Genomic DNA, 16,426 nt, shown 5'->3' with positions numbered 1-16,426 from the left:
CTACGTGACTTTACCGAAAGAACCAAGAAGATGAATCCCTGCAGTCACGAAAGCTTTAAATCGAAATTTAACATTGGGGAAGTAGGTGAAGCATAGGCAGGTGACAAAGGGTGACATATTCAAGGCAGGGAAACATGGGAGACAGCAGACAGGGGGACAAACAACGGCATGACCCCGAGGGGATGGTGTCAATGGATTTCGCATTCCCATCCTGTCCCCATTCAATAACCCCCCCCCCGCCCACAGGGAGTGACGTATGCGAGCCCCAACTCAACGAAACCCAGTCTGAAACGCTCGTGATAAATACATCCTGAATCTGCCCCAGTACCTTCGGAAGTGCAGCCGCCCCTTCTTCCGCGTGCTGGAGTGAGCCACAGGATGGTCCTTGTGCTGTTTGCTGATCCTGGAGTAGACTTTAGCCATGGCCTGCTCTTTCCTGTGTGAACAACAGCAACAAACTGCTCAACGAGCTGCTCTATAATATATTACAGTATTTGAAAGAGAAAAATGTACTGCCCTTTAATGAACCACCGTTGAACAAATGCCTCCCCACACCGCGTCGGTCATAGTGGTTGTTGGACCATACTTCACCGTGCTGGTCAGTGCGGGTTGAAAGGGGGCGCCAAGGACTCGTTCAAATCCCTGTCGCTAATGATTACTGTTAGCCGTGGCCTGGGGTTGAACTCAGGTTAGAAAGGTTCATAGCGAACTGCACTGATAACTCACTGCGCAAACCATTCCACTAAGTTTATAATATGATATTCTATATGCGTGATGTGATTCTAATATCCACCCACGTATGTTGTAATTCATAGGGCCAAGCCAGTTGGTCGGTCCTATTTGTTTCCATTTCTTAAATGGGCACTGGACATTGTTCATCTGCTGGTGGTGTAATTACATATTCAAAGGTGGCCAAGTGTGGTGCTGGCCAACCTATCCTGTCTTGTGCCATGCTGGTCTAAATAGGTGCTTGCTAACAGCACTTGTTCCAGGAGATCTTTGTGAGTGTTTGTGTGGGTATGTGGGCATTTCATGTGTTGGTGTGTATGTGTGCACGTGTGTCCAATTTGTGACCGCTGTTGACTGGGTATATCTGGCTCCACCCCTGGCAGATGGCATAAAAAGGTTCTGTAAATTATAGCCCAATAAAAAAAGCTGCAAACATGGCTTCTATATGTGTGGTGTATAGACAGAATAAATATACATTGTGGTAACAGTATACAAGTAATGCTAACAACTAACATTCATAGGCTTATAATGCACAAGTATAAAGAAAATAAATGTATAATAATGCAATTATGTTTTAATGACTGATAAAAATGACTGTAGAATAATATTATATTTATATATATATATTTTAAAAGAAATCCATTAGGGTTTCAAGCGCCATTCGTAATTTGCAATGCCAAACCGACGATCGCTTTTACGAGAGGGCCTTGGGTAAACGACAGAGAGACAACCTTGACGTTATAGGCAAGGGCCACCTTGGGCAGCCATGCAGCTTAATATGTGCAGATGTATATCGTTCACGAACGCAACAGTCGCCAGCAATGCCCGTAATTTACTCTACATACATCATGGCGGTTTAACCGATGGACGACATTAGTCAATACGCTGTCGCACATGCAATAGTCCTTTGCCAGTCTTGCGCCACCGGGCAGACTCACGGCCTGTTCTAGTGGTTGCCTGTGGGGTTAATCCTTTGCATTATAAACGGACCCGCGGTCAGTGCCGGGTTCTGCCGTCTAGAGGGAGGGCAGATGGGTCACTGCTGGGGGCCCCTCCCCTTGAAAGTGCTGCTCTACTAAAAGTGTCCCGGATCGATTGCGGGGCCAGGTCGCAGCCAAGGGGGTTATCGATGCTGGGGCTTGGGTTTCCATCGCCGGCTAATGCTCTGACCCTAACACCTCCGTGAGGATATGTCAGTCCAATTGTTAATAGTGGACTGAAGTGATTACCACCATTACATTATTGATATACTGTAATAACAAATGATAATGGTTGCATCAGTGTTGTGTATGTATGTGCGTGGTTTTTTTTTCTTCCTTAAAATACCTTTCAGTGGCCTTGCTTTTTTTGTTATAGAAGTTGTTGCTGATGGGTTGGTCACATATGCAGGATGGAAGAGGGCAGGTTACAAAGACAATCGTTGGAATGGTACCCAAGGGTCAGTGACTAAAGATATTACGTAAAGTCACGTGGTGGTGTAGCAGTTAATAAACACACAGCAGTAATAACCAGGGTGGCCTGCCAGGTTCGAACCGCGAACTTCTGCAACAAGCGGTGAACGCTCTACCATTGGGGCATGTCAACGGCCCATAAAATAACAGCTGCACGTTGCCTGGTCTCTCACCTGTTGAGTTCCTTCTCCCTTGTCTCCAGCTGCAGCATCAGGGTGCTGAGCTCTGCGTACAGCCCATTGGCACGCTCCAGCTTCTGCTCATAGTGCTCCCGTATGTCCAGCGCGTGCCTGGGGGAAATATTCACATGGCCGGTACTGAAGGTGTGCACATGGCAAGCATTCGTACATGCATGCATGCATGCATAGTCAGACCTTCATTGTGTATACTTGCAGATTGAGGTGCACGGGGCTGTAAAATTAAATCGCTGCTGCTCAGGTGTTGCACGTGTTATTACAGATAATTACATATATTGTGTATTCATTCAAATAAAGCTCTTACAACAGAGTAGGTTGTTTACCAAGTCTAAACTTTTGTTGACTACCTAACAAAAAGTTTAGGCTACCTGAGTCGTGCAAAACGAGGCTCAAGTCCATGGGCAACCTCTGGGACTTTTCTTCCCTGGCACCTGGATTCTGGCACTCTCTGCCGAAGGCTATCAGGGAGTCCGGTTCGATTGGGATTTTCAAGTCCTTCTGCCTTAAAACATTTCTCTTGCAGAAGGCGTTTCCTATTTTAACTCAGCCCCGTCTTACCCAACTCCACCGTCATTGTCATTGATGTAAAACAGATTGAGATATTCGGAAAAGCGCTATATAAGCTGTAATTATTATTTTAGGTATAGCATAGCCAGGCCACATAGAGAGTTCCACGAAACTACAGGGCAAGCACAGTGAAGCCATAGGGGATATCAGTGAGAAACCAGGATGGCACAGGAAAACCACAGGGCTGATGAGGTACCTGAGTTCTTGGCGGCGGCGTGATATGAGCTCCTCGTCCAGCCGATGTATGCTGGCGCCCTCCGTGCGAATCTTCTCAAACTGACTGTGCACCTCCTCGCGCCACTCAGCCTGCCACCCACCCACGTATGTGCAAACGGGAGGTGTCATCACCGGAACAAAAAAAAATCAGGTTACAAAAAAAAAATCCAATCAAAACTGTTTCGTCTTGTCGTATGAGTCATTGCCACTGTAGCTCTTGACGCATCAGTAAAAAAATTGCTTTCCTTTCAATGAATCATACATTGTTGTGTCCTAGATGAGACATTGCCAACCTTTTGAAATGAGTGTTGAATATTTGACACAAATAGCAGGTCATGCGTTTGCCACATTTGAAAAAATGTATCAGATCGAGCTTTATCGAAATAACAAAGTGAAATCTGTAACATCTAAATTGCTCTGCCCTCTGCAACAATTTGACATCGATTTGACGACTATGCCAAATATGTATATGTTTTAAAGCCTACGTACTTTGTGTCTCACACACACAGCTGTCCCTCAATGACCGTGAGGCACAGAAAGGCACCTGTGAGTGGAAGAAGGTCTCCAGGGGTGTCGACAGCACATCGGCCGCGGCAATCTCCAGATGGAGCAGGATTTGACGGAAAGACGGCCGGTTCCTGGGCTTGCTGTTCCTGCAAGTCCGGGTGCATGGCCATTGTCAGCTGGCTAGAAACAATTCGTAACTCAATTGGGACAAAGTGGACACATCGTGGCCCATTGAGTTCAGCCGCTCATGTGTATCCAAGCTAATATCTCTCTTTGTTCACGCAAGTTGAGTAGTTATCCATGAACTGTGAATGTATAGAACCAAGTAGTGCAATTGGTATGTATTTGCAATGCCAAATGCATTTGTAGTTTTCAGTACAGGAATACAAAAATATGTCAGACTTCTCTGTCGTTGTCCCAGCTAGAGCTGACTATAATTCCAGGGTTTAATCATAACTGTTGTTGAGGAGATTCTTGACAGATTTTTGGGGCCCTTAAAAGGATATTGCTGAGATCCTGCAAGTTAAATATTGAACCTAGTCATGCTTTCTTAAATATTGTGGTCCAAATCAACCGACGAAACATCGGCCCATCTAGAAACACTTTTCAAGCCAGACCCAGCAGTAAAGAAAATATGATTTTATAACGTGAGTCGATCACTACGAATGATCCCCTATCTCACTGCCACTCTCCCTACCCGGCCTGCTGCCAATAAGCATCCATACCAGCATTGGGTGAGCAAAATCTTGAATCCCTCAGGACAGGAGGCAGGAATGGGCAGGTGAAGACTGTTGCTGCCCACACCCCAGATGATGGCTGACGAGTCAACGTCGCGATACGGGATCTCTCCGGTGAGCAGCTCCCACAGTACCACGCCAAACGACCTGTGACCATCGCCACCACCACAGCCACCACAAACCACTGTCACCACCAATGACGTCACTGCAGTAAACACTGGTTTCATGAGACAGTTGCCATAAATCTGTCAATTTCCTGATGATGCTGGTTGTATGTATGCATGCATCTATGGGGAACTTTTTTCGCACCGTACGTAGCCAAACGTGCTAATTGGAGGTGCGGGGAAAGCCAAATTTCGTACCATATGTTAAATGTTGTAGATTCAACTCCAACACACCAGTGTGCTGATATAGTAACAAATTGGCATGTATGGTTTCATGATCATTTTATTCATTGGCAGTTAGATGGAGGAGAGTTTACAACACAAAAGACAATTATGAATCGTAGTATTGATCACAAAAGTCTAATAAAGTTAAACACTGGTTTAATTATTGGCTTGAAAATGAAAAAGGATGGTCACCAACTACTATAAGTATAGGAGATAAGAACGTGCACAGATTGTTTTAAATGAACAAAGCTACGGGCACTATGGAAAAGACGTGATGGAGAGGTAGTTCCAAAGCCAAATAGCACAAACGGTGGCGGGCACGCTCGTCGCTCACCAGATGTCCACCTTCTCAGAGACGGGCTCATTGCGGATGACCTCGGGTGCCATCCACGCCACGGTGCCGGCGAACGACATGCGTGTGCTCTTCTCGCGCATCTCCTTGGACGTTCCAAAGTCGGAGATCTTGACCTCGTCGTCGTGCGTAATGAGCACACTGTGGGCGGGGTACAGGCACGCCGCTGCGCTGTCAGCTGAACGTCCGACAGTTTTCTGACTTGCTGTTAACTGTACAGGTTTGTGTGAGTGTCTTATCTAAGCGCGGAGTGGTGGTGCAATCGGTAGCGTTCTGTGCTACAAATCCGGCGGCCCGAGTTCGATTCCCGCTCATGGCCACCAAACACTAATGATGATTATCTGAACCTTTCCTGGGTCTCCCCTAGGTCGACTCGGTCTCAAATGACTACCTGGTGTGATGGCCGGGCATGGTGTGTCCAAGGCACCCCTCGGCAACTTGTTTGCCTTAATAGGTGCTCGCGAACAGCACTTGCCCCCAACAGTCTGTACGGCTACAAGGGAGGTCTTTGTCTGTTGTGGCTTCCGCAAGTCAATTGCAGCAGTGGGCACTCATTTCAAACTAAGCTGAGCTGGGGACGCAATGCTCCGCTTTCAACAGACTTAACCTAAGGGAGACCCTCAGTGGGTGCTCATTTCAGGCTTAGTTACCTTTGTTGAGGATGGTTAAATAATGTTGCAGAAAATGCTAATTAATGATGATTGTTGAGGATGGTTAAATAATGTTGCAGAACATACTAATTAATGATGATTAATATACATTCATGGAAGGCAGTTAGATGTTAACCTAAAAAAAGTACATACTCACGTTGATGTGTTAATTAGAGCCAATTAATTGCCGATTACACCTACACATATTGAGATTTCGCTCTAAGCTTCATTGACATTTATGTCCTAAATAAGACACTAAAATTATTAACGCTTTTGTGACAATGGGCATTTAATTTTAGGATGCAAATTAGGTAAAATATATTGTAAATTAAAAGTAAAATTGGGTACATTTCTCTCAACTAAAATCCTTTGACCTTTATCCAGGCAAACAAAGGAGCCCTACAAAAATGCAGTGATTAAAATCGAGAAATTTTTAATCATAAACCATTACATTTCAACCATTATAGGCGTTAACGCCGCAATGGTCGCATTTGAGAATTTAATAACACCGCCATGATAAAAAATGCAACCGTTTCAGACAAAAAGATCCAAAATTCTCATGACTAAGTGCGATACAGTTTGTACACTGATAATTATTCGTATACCAGGTAAGGGAACGCCAAAAATAATATTCATGTACTGACTATATACATCACTCTTGTGGGTTAATTATATTTTTGTTACAATAATACAACAAACATTTAATTTATTTACTGACGTACTTTTTCTTTTTTCACTTGTGTATTTATAATGCATTTTAGTTTTTAACCTCATTTTATCTGTTGTTTATCATTTGATGTCGTAATAGTTCATACCTGCAAAAGAACAGGGCTCTACATATTGGTAAACATTGATTGAAATGTAATTGATTGACAAATCACAAAAAGCTTTCTTCTTAAGTTTCTAACAACAAAACCCAGTGGTGGATGGTCTATCGTGGCATTAATATGGCTCCTCACCTGAAAATGTACTTTAACAAATCAAATATTTAACTTATTTTTAAATGAATATATTAACAATCTATTAATAAGTGTTTAAAAAGTGGATGTTTAAAATCACTTACACTTCAGAATAGATTTTGGATAGAATTGATTGAAAGAAATTCCATACTTTGAAATAAATTCATGGCGGGTGTAATTGTTTGCAAAGGATTTGTCAAATTCCCATTGGCCAATTCTAAGTCGTGGCCTCGGGGACGTTCCAACCAATTACCATCCATCATTTCGGTACAACATGAAAGACATTCAGGTGAAGTTGGGTGAAAAATGTACTTGTGCCTGTGGTGCAAGAGAGTAGGCAGAGCATAGTTCATTCAAATGCCATCAAAGTATATCCAGAAAACGTTGCAAAAAGTTTGTTACAAGGTATCCCGATTACAGAGGGATTACAGATAAGATGTAATTGCGATGTTTAAAAATGCAGCCACTGTTTTTCCATTTTCACAACTCGCAGCCTCCACACGTGTCATTTCGGTTAAATCACATTAAATATTTGATCTGAAATGTTCCATGGAATGCAATTTTGAACAGAGGTCATATTGTGATTGCTTTTAAAGTTTAAATGAAAAACATTGGTATTTGTGAATGTCATTTCATAGCCTATGGGGATACAGTCAGGGTCACTGAGTAAACGGTTTTAACATGAACTAGAATGTAGGTTAAAAAACAAGCTGGGAATCAGATTTTTTTGTTTTTTTTGTTTGCAATATTCCATCCCTCCTTATAAATTCTAAAAAAAACTTCCGTATCCATGTAATCTTGAGCTCTTAGAAAATTCACATTAAATCTGACTTAAAGCTTTCGTGACTGCAGGAATTCATACATTTTGGGTCTTTCAGTAAAGTCAGATAGATAGGAAAAAAAATCACGACATTTTGATCGCAACACAAGCAATCGCCTTCAGGTGAACGTGCTCCAGTTCACTGGCTAGGTGGTGATGGTCGGAAATGCAAATAAGCCTTCTTGTATTTTTCGATTTAAAGCTTTCGTGACTGCAGGGATTAATCTTCTTGATTCTTTCGGTAAAGTCACGAAAGAACCAAGAAGATGAAGCCTTCTTGTCTCGAAGTCTGTTAAAAGATCTAATAGTTGTGTGGAAACCCTCCCCGTAGAGGCGGTTAATCTTGACTTAAAGCTTTCGTGACTGCAGGAATTCATATTCAACGGGTCTTTCGGTAAAGTCCGACCATCACCACCTAGCCAGTGAACTGGAGCACGTTGACCTGAAGACGATTGCTTGTGTTGCGATCGAAACGTCGTGATTTTTTTTTATATCTACATGACTTTACCGAAAGACTCAAAGAGTATAATATTCACATTGCATAACTAACTCCCAACATTATAAAAAAAATGTACACGTTAAATTCATCAATCCCTCCTTTGTGCCTGCCTGTCCACTGTGCTAATTGGTGCCTCGTTATTAAACAAGAAACTAATTTTCTTCTTTTTGGCCAAATGCTCTTTTTGCTTCAGCCAAATGCTTGGCCGCAGCATGGATTGCCAGCTGCCATGCAGATCCTCTCAAGCCAAACTAAAAGTCAAGCCAATGTGGGCCCTCTCCAATGTAATTAAGTTAGTCAGAGTGCTGTTGCGCCAAGGCAATTAAGAGTTCTCCTTGAGCATAAATGTTTGCATGGTGCCATATCCTGTCCTTAACCTCCTATAAGTTGGCAAAGGTTCAGAATAATGGGGGCATAGGCTGTATGTGTGGAACTAATAGCACTCTTTTATGATCCTAGTAGCCTAAGTTCGATTCCGAGGCATTCCTAAACTTGTATTCGGCCTTCCGAAGCTCAACTCAGCATTGAAATTAGCAGCGAATGTGACGACACGTAAATAAATGAAATTGGGTGTGGTGTCACCACCGCATGCGTGCCCTGTTGACCTTATAATAGGTGTTTGATTGGTGCTCACTTACAGCACGTGGGTCTCTGTCAGCAAGCATTGGCCACTTCACATGACCTCAAAGCGCACCCAGCTTGGCACGCAGTGGTGAATGGTGGCTATTTTGTGTGTGTGTGTGTTGCATGTGCATATCTTTGTTCGTGTATGTGTGTGTGTACCGGGTGTGTTTTGGGGGAGTGGTGGCATAGTGGTCAGTGCACTGCACTATGAACCTGGGTTAGAGTCCCGGCCATGGCTGACATCAGTGGCAAGTGATATCTGCATTGGTCCTGGGCCTTCCCTTGGTCCATACATGACTACCAAGTGCTGTAAAAATCAGCACTGGAGGTGACATGGCATAGTGCTACCCCCAACCACCCCCCTCGTGAGCCATGCTGGCTTTCATAGGTGCTCACAAACAGCACTTTCTCCAGTGGTTTGTACGAGTATTGGGGGATTTTTGTCTTCAGTGTGTGTTTTTGTGTGCACTCTTGCACGGGCTGCCCTTCTTTCTCACTTGGGCGACTTTAGGTCACGGTGTATGATCTTGTGCAGGTGTAGGTAGCTCATCCCACGAGCAATGCCCCGCGTCCAGCCGACCAGCAGCTCGGGGCTGATGCGGCGGCCGGCGCGCAGGACCTCGTACAGCTGACCTTGCGCGCAGTACTCCATGATGATGCAGTAGCAGGGAGCGTGTGTGCACACACCCCTGCACACACACAGCCACGCAGCCACCAACCACCTCCGATTAGCACGGTTGGCTACGTACGAAAGAAGTTAAAACGTATGAGAATAGGTTTTCCCCTTTGTTCTGGCAACAAAACAGGTGGTTAATGCAGACATGATTCCTTGTAAAAAATTTCAGTTTGGTGTTTTAACATCTTAACACCTGTTTTGTTGCCAGAACAAAAGGGAACACCTATTCTCATATTTTGGCACTGGCAAAGGAGGTCCCATGAAGTTCAAACGTACATTCATACAACCAGGCCCAAGTCAGATACTCAACTCTTAGATTTCCTTTGAGGACCACTGTGCGACATTCATTACCCTTAATTTATAATAACAATAAAAACCTTCACCCAAGAGGGCCTAACTGAATCTTTCAGGAAGAGTCCTGTGTTGGTATGTATGGCGAATTCCACCAATTGAGGCTTGATTTCATTTCGGGATTGACAAATGGCTGTAAGTTAGTATTATCATTTTTTTAATAGACGGTTTGGCAAAATAATAATATTGCCAATTATTTACCCAGTAAGCCCTCACTGAGTTTCAGGACTCTTTTTCAAGAGGGTCGTTCTAACATTGGGATGTTTGGACATTTCCATGAATAAAGTGTTTGGTATGTGGGAGGAAACCGAAATACCCAGAGAAAACGTAACTTAAAGGTCGACATGGAAAATATTCAATTGCACAGATGGAACAAATTCACGGAATATTTGTGGGGATTGAATATATGTGTATTGAATACCTCTGTGGAAGTAATATATCTATGGATTGAATATGTCTGTGGATTGAATATAACTGTGGATGGAATATATCTGTGGGTTGAATATCTCTGTGGGTTGAATCCATTGCTGCACTGCCACCTCCTGGCTACCTCACAACACTCGAACAACACTTTTTATATGTTCTGGTGGTCTGTATACAAGTACTAACCAGGCCCAAACATGCTTAGTTTGTCTAAGTCTTCTGGACAAAATTTATATTTGAGCACGTATTCATTAGGAAGTGATTTTAAAGGCCATATTTGGTGAGTGACTCACAGTGTACGCTATCCGTGGTGCAATAATACACACGCTGTTAATAGGTAACTGTGAACTTTGTCAAGAACATTCCTTTTCTTGTCAATATGTTTGGCGTCAGATTAAGCTTCTCGGTGAGGTGGTTCGTTGTAGCTGTAAATGTATGTCCACTCAGGGCACAGCCATACTCCATGCCAGCTGTGGTTATGTTAGCATGACGACAGGCACATCCATTGCCTTTCAACCTACAAGTTCAGCCCATAGAGCTCCAACAGATGACTGCCTAAGCCTATCCCTAACTAGTTGACAGCACTAAACACGGATAATTCTAGCTACTCACTTCTACATGTTCAGCCAGACGCAATTAAACGCACACTCCCACAGATTTATTTTTGAAAAATGTAGAACCAACAAAGTCCTGTAAGTTGATAAAGCTAATTTCCACAGGTCTAATGATCGTATCTGGATTCGAATTACCCTCATCCATTTCGCCTTGATGACAACATTAGTTGTGTTGAAGGTAACATAGAAAACACGTAACATGTGTATGACAAGAAGGCATCCTGAACACATTCCATACGCAAGACTAGAATCGTTTTTCCATAGAAGACAACAAGAGATGCAATCGTGTGCATGCACACAGACCCTTGGAGTAAGTGAGATTAGCGAGTACCTATTATCAGCAGCACAATGCACTCGGGATTCTGTGGCCAACACCACGACCAGCTGCCGTTTTCTTGTAAGAATTTACACACTGCAGCAGGTACTGAATTTTAGAATGAGTTGATCAAGGGTAGGCCCAGAACAGCTTCATATATCCCAAGCTAAGTATAAAAACATTTAACCCAGGTTGCTGTAACCATATAGCAGTCCAAACCAAAATACCACCACCACTCTACACATACTCGCGCACACGCATGCCATGTAACGTGCACGCGTATACCACAACAAGACGTGGGCACACACACTCAGCTAATAATGCAGTGAGAAATGTTCCTGTGCTTTGGCCTCACCGCATTTAGGCTGCATTGTAAGGTGGCTGTGAGTAAGCACATCTCAAGGGAATTGCGTGCACGCACGCCACTACGAATTCGCACATGCACATACGAGCTCGCATCAGTGCCCGCATAATTTATAAAAACCCTGCACAACACCACGGCAGCTAACATGCAGATAAAGTGCCCTAAAAATGCCATGGACTGTGTAAAAAAATGTTGCCCTTTTTGTTTACTTCATGTGATCGTACATCTTTGTAATCGTAATAATGTGACAATTATATCGTGGTATAATATTACCAATGGACCGAGTGATTAATCTGGTATGGATACAAATTGGATTTATTTTTGGAAATCCTTAAATGCCTGGTATTCTTTACCAGATCTATAGCCGATTGGTGTTTTGATTGACTCCAGATTTCTAGCCACTCATGTGCTCTGAGCTTAATTGTGCCTAATAGACTGTTAATGCGATTATGTCAGCTTGACTGCTAAAGCGCAGCGTATGCAGCAGTGTATGTACAGATGCATGAATTTGTTTATGTGTAGATCAGTGGAGAACCAAAGCGTGCATTAGGGGTCTAAAACTGTTAGGCCCTAGGTTTTAGTCCCATGTAGGGTAATAATAATAACAAAACAGATTGTGATCATGTATTAGTGTGAATAAGTGATTTTGTACATTGCATAAGATAATTTTCATTATCAGTCACAACCTATCCACTACTAGAAAGCTCCTGGCCTAGAATATCTGTGGATTTAATTAAAAAAAAAAGTAATAAAAACATGTTTAACAAAATGATAGGCCTTGCTTAATGAATGTTTACACAAAGTATATATCTCAATTGTGGATGAATGCCACAATATTTGTTCTATTAAAAAAGGGAGAAATAACTGATTTGAAGAATTACAGACCGTTTAGTCTTCTATCACGTAAATATAAATTGTTCACGAAGACAATAGGAAAGTGAATCATGATATATCCGAAATTGTTCTTAATAATAAATAACACGCTCTTAAATATCATCACCTTAACTAAAATATAAATGACATATTTAAAAGATGTCATAACAAAGTTTATTTATTCCTGCATACATTATTGAGATATAGGACATCGTTAAAATCAAAGAAACTCATTATTATTGTTGATATCAGCCAAAGATGTACCCTGAGCATGCTTGTATCCCTGTGATTTAAGATCAAGTGAAAGATGGGTGAGATAAAACTACTATTTTCGCGTGGCCCTGGGTCTTTTACGGTCTTTTTGGTCTGGTCCTCTTGGCAGCAGCTACTGACGCGCGCGTCTCCGCGATTAGAGACAGGGCGAGTTCTGAGCGAGACTGTGGCCAGAAAGGCAGACGAGAGAGAGACGCATCCAGCAACTGCGCGCACTCCAAGCAGATTAAAGTGTGGGGGGTGGGGGGACCTGTGGGATTGCTAATGGACATGAAGGTTGGGTGATCAATTATTTCCTTTTCCAAGCGACCTCGCCCATCATCCGACGTGCGATGCGCTACCGTGCAGCCACGAAGAATACATTAACGCACAGGAGAATTTTGACGCGACCGTTGCGCGTCTGCCTAATCTCACAGAATCATGCTGCTGCTGCTGCCGAACGCTAATTACAATGGAAAACTCACGTGCTTTTTTTCCGCTCCAATCACTACTGTTGTATTAGCGCAAGCGTGCTTCATCTTCGGGGCAACAAACTTTACCGCTGGATTTAGGCGAGCGAACGTTAGCCTAATGGGTGTTGGCAGGTTTTCAAATCTTTTAATATTTTATTTGGCGGCAATTTTGGTTTAATTGAAACGCATATTTGCGTAAATGCACACACACATTTTTTTTAATATTACGGAGGATTGAAGAAAAATCGCCTTAAATAATGTAACATAATGGACCTACCCTTTAATGAATACAATCTCAATCACTCGGCTCGTGGCGCCGATAAAAATTCTCCGTTTTTTATTTTGTCCTCATTTTCTCGCATTGCTCTGAGACTGCAGGTTTTTTGCAGTAAGTAAATAATGTCAATAAACTGCTCGCATGAAACGCAGCAAAAGCACAGACCGCTCCACAGACAGTGTGCGAGTCTCTGCACCCGGTCCACAACAGACAACCTACTGCAGGTACACAGTTGAAATTGTGCCCGTAAAATAAAATGCAGCAAAAACACAATTTAGGATTCACCCTTACACCTGGGTTCCCCTTATCACAGTCTGTCAGTAACTACACGGTTCCGGAGGCTATGCCTGTACGTTTTGGGCTCCCACTATGAGGCGGAATGGTTTTAGTCTCATGGTAACCCATGTTTGCCAAAATAACCAATGAGTAATTGTCTCAGTCACTCAGTCACACTGCTACTCTAAACGTTTTTTTTTAAGTGACACTTGAATATTAATGAGTCTTGACCTGCTTCGGGTTTTCTCAACGTATCAAACTGTGCATTAATAACGGTCATTCGTACTGATATTCCACTAGCCCCATTTCACCGTTTTTTACTAAGTCATGCAATCAAACATTATTGTGATTGGTGGTAATGAGATATCAATGTAACGTTTCCTAAACTTTTTAAGCTGACCAGAGTCCTCAATGTTACATTGTGCTCGTCCCTTTCCTTTCATATTCATCTTCTTGTCAGAACACCTCACCAAGCCCCATTTGCTTACTTATAACGAAGCTGGCATCTGTGATTTAAGTACGCAATTTTAATTTGCTGCTGTGTGTAGCAGCTGGTGGCATTGTCCTATAAAGTGGTTTAGGTTACTGATCATGTAGTCAGGGTCGATTTTTTATCGGCTCCAAGTGTCCATTCTACACGTGCGTACACAGCCCTTTTGTCAATCCACTGCTGGATGAGGCTTTCTTCACATCTGCGAGGGGCATGAGGAATATTTAACCATACGTCACCATACTGGTCAATCTGCATTCGTAAAGGTTAGATGTGGGTGCATAGTGGCACAGCACCGCAAATAATTTTGCGGTACTGCCCACTGCTGCCCACCACGTAGCCCTGCAAGCCCTATGACCATCTGTCTGTGCATGGTGATCGTCCATCCAATCACTCTGCTTAGCTAGTGAGATCTGAGGAGATCGGGCACACGATGGGTGATGTGGCCACAGACACATACAGTGCTGAATATGAGAACATGATTACAGATTGCATACAAACTGAGTACATTATCTGGTGTTTCAAAGCGTGAGCAGTGGTTATAAAAGTCAGTCTGCGGTGCTGGTGAACGTGGCTTGGTTTGGTCGGTCCATTCCATCAACTTTCGGCCTATCCCATAGCCACAGCTACAGAATGGTGTCACGGTGGTGAGATGTTAAATACCTTGCCTAGTATGCAGGACGTCATGTTTTCTCGGTGGTCGTGTGGATTTTTCTCTAGTTCCTCCAGTTTTTCCTTCCACATTTAGAATTAACATGCATTCATAGGATGGTGTTGCAATACATATACAAATGAAAAGCCACTTAAATTTAGACTTAAAACGTTCGTGACTGCAGGAATTTATATTCTTGGTTCTTTCGGTAAAGTCACGTAGATAGAAAACAAAAATCGAAATTTTTTTTTTCTATCTACGTGACTTTACCGAAAGAACCAAGAATATGATAAGCCGCTTTATTATGTTTTGCACACAGCGTTGGTGTACGGTGCTTTTTCTGCAATATTTTGCTGTCTTTTCTTGGATTTTCTGTTTGTACATAGTCACATTAAGATGTTTTCTTGTTCATGTTTTTGTTTTTTTTTGTTGCGGTTGCACCCGATTCAAGAGCCGAATGGCTCACAGGGCTATACCAAATAAATGAAACTGAAAACTGAAATTAAGCTTTCATTTGTGGCCAGGTCGCTTCTGAAAAAGCTACATAACTCAGTGGGCCTTACCCAGTAAAATAAAAAAAATTATAGCATTGTATGCATGCTGGAGGGTGCATACGAGGTGCTTAGTGCTGGGCGCTTTATACATACTTGAACGTGATGATGTTGGGGTGCCTGAGCTTGTGCAGGTGCTTGATGTCGGTCTCCTTCTGCTCCCGCACCTTCTTGACAGCCACGTGCTCTCCGCGGAACTTCCCCAGGAAGACGGCGCCCTGCGCGCCGCTGCCCAACCACTGCAGTTCCGAGATCTCCTCAAATGGCACCTCCCAGCTGTCTGCTCCATGTGGAGGGGGCACGGAACAGGTTCAGGAGGTGTGCGAGCACCTAGGACCTTTGGCCCGTTGAGGCCATTGTACACCTGGGCAATATTAGACCACTCATCACCAGCAATTGTTACCGCATCCTGCACTGTTTATTTCCATAAATAACTCTGTCAACCTATGCCATTGCCTTCCAAGCTGCAATAGTTCATTATTATCATCAGCCACGGCCTATCCACTGGTGAGCAAATGCATTCTTCCCAGACCATGATTCTGTAATGTAATGATCCACCTAGCACCTGCACCTGCACGTGGGCTGATTTAAATCTCTCTCTCTCTCCGGAGGATATCCCCTCAGATGCGTTCCATGCTTTGGAGGTCACTCTGTCATTATTCTTGCCCATCGGTCATAATCCCTTCTCGTGACATGTCCTGCCCAGGCCCACGTGTTTCGGCTGAATTTCAATGATGCCATTACCGCGCATATGTCCTCTGGTCCCTGTGTTCCTCCTTATGTCACTCAATGCAGTTCTATAGTTGTTAATGGCAAATACAATTCTAGATTTGTTTTTTTTCGGTAAAGTCACGTAGGTAAAAAATAAAATAAAAATAAATTAAAACTGTATCGATACAGTAATTTTGCTGTGACGGTGCCACCTGAAGACGGAAGCTTGTGTTGCCTCCGAAACGTCGTGATTTAATTTATTTTCATTTTATTTTTTACCTACGGAAAATACAATGCTGGTGAAGACTGCCGGTGGTCCTCGACACTTCTCATATATGTTGAATGCATGCATGCATGTCCCCACGTGGAATCATGCTTGTGTGTACGTGCATTTGAATGGACAACAGTAAGTATAATTTAGGCTTGTAAT

General features: G+C 43.1%; 1 protein-coding gene across 6 annotated transcripts in view; it reads right to left on the bottom strand.

Annotated features, from left to right (window-relative positions):
- LOC144938160 (uncharacterized) overlaps positions 1-16,426 on the bottom strand; it is a 67,334-nt gene that overhangs the window by 10,142 nt on the left and 40,766 nt on the right. For 3 of the 6 annotated variants that reach the window (XM_078865913.1, XM_078865914.1, XM_078865915.1), the window contains exons 3-11: positions 15,382-15,568; positions 9,195-9,386; positions 5,128-5,286; positions 4,393-4,551; positions 3,705-3,813; positions 3,141-3,250; positions 2,354-2,470; positions 2,056-2,094; positions 329-436 (exon numbers count right to left, since the gene is read on the bottom strand). In XM_078865913.1, the coding sequence (XP_078722039.1) occupies positions 329-436; positions 2,056-2,094; positions 2,354-2,470; positions 3,141-3,250; positions 3,705-3,813; positions 4,393-4,551; positions 5,128-5,286; positions 9,195-9,386; positions 15,382-15,568 (1,180 nt within the window). The remainder of the gene's footprint in view (positions 1-328; positions 437-2,055; positions 2,095-2,353; positions 2,471-3,140; positions 3,251-3,704; positions 3,814-4,392; positions 4,552-5,127; positions 5,287-9,194; positions 9,387-15,381; positions 15,569-16,426) is intronic. The other 3 variants (XM_078865916.1, XM_078865917.1, XM_078865918.1) reach the window with 2 other exon arrangements.

The sequence above is a fragment of the Lampetra fluviatilis genome, chromosome 21 (genome assembly GCF_964198595.1).
Source record: "Lampetra fluviatilis chromosome 21, kcLamFluv1.1, whole genome shotgun sequence".
In the NCBI taxonomy this organism is placed as follows: Eukaryota; Metazoa; Chordata; class Hyperoartia; order Petromyzontiformes; family Petromyzontidae; genus Lampetra; species Lampetra fluviatilis.
This window is presented reverse-complemented; position numbering and strand designations above follow the sequence as displayed.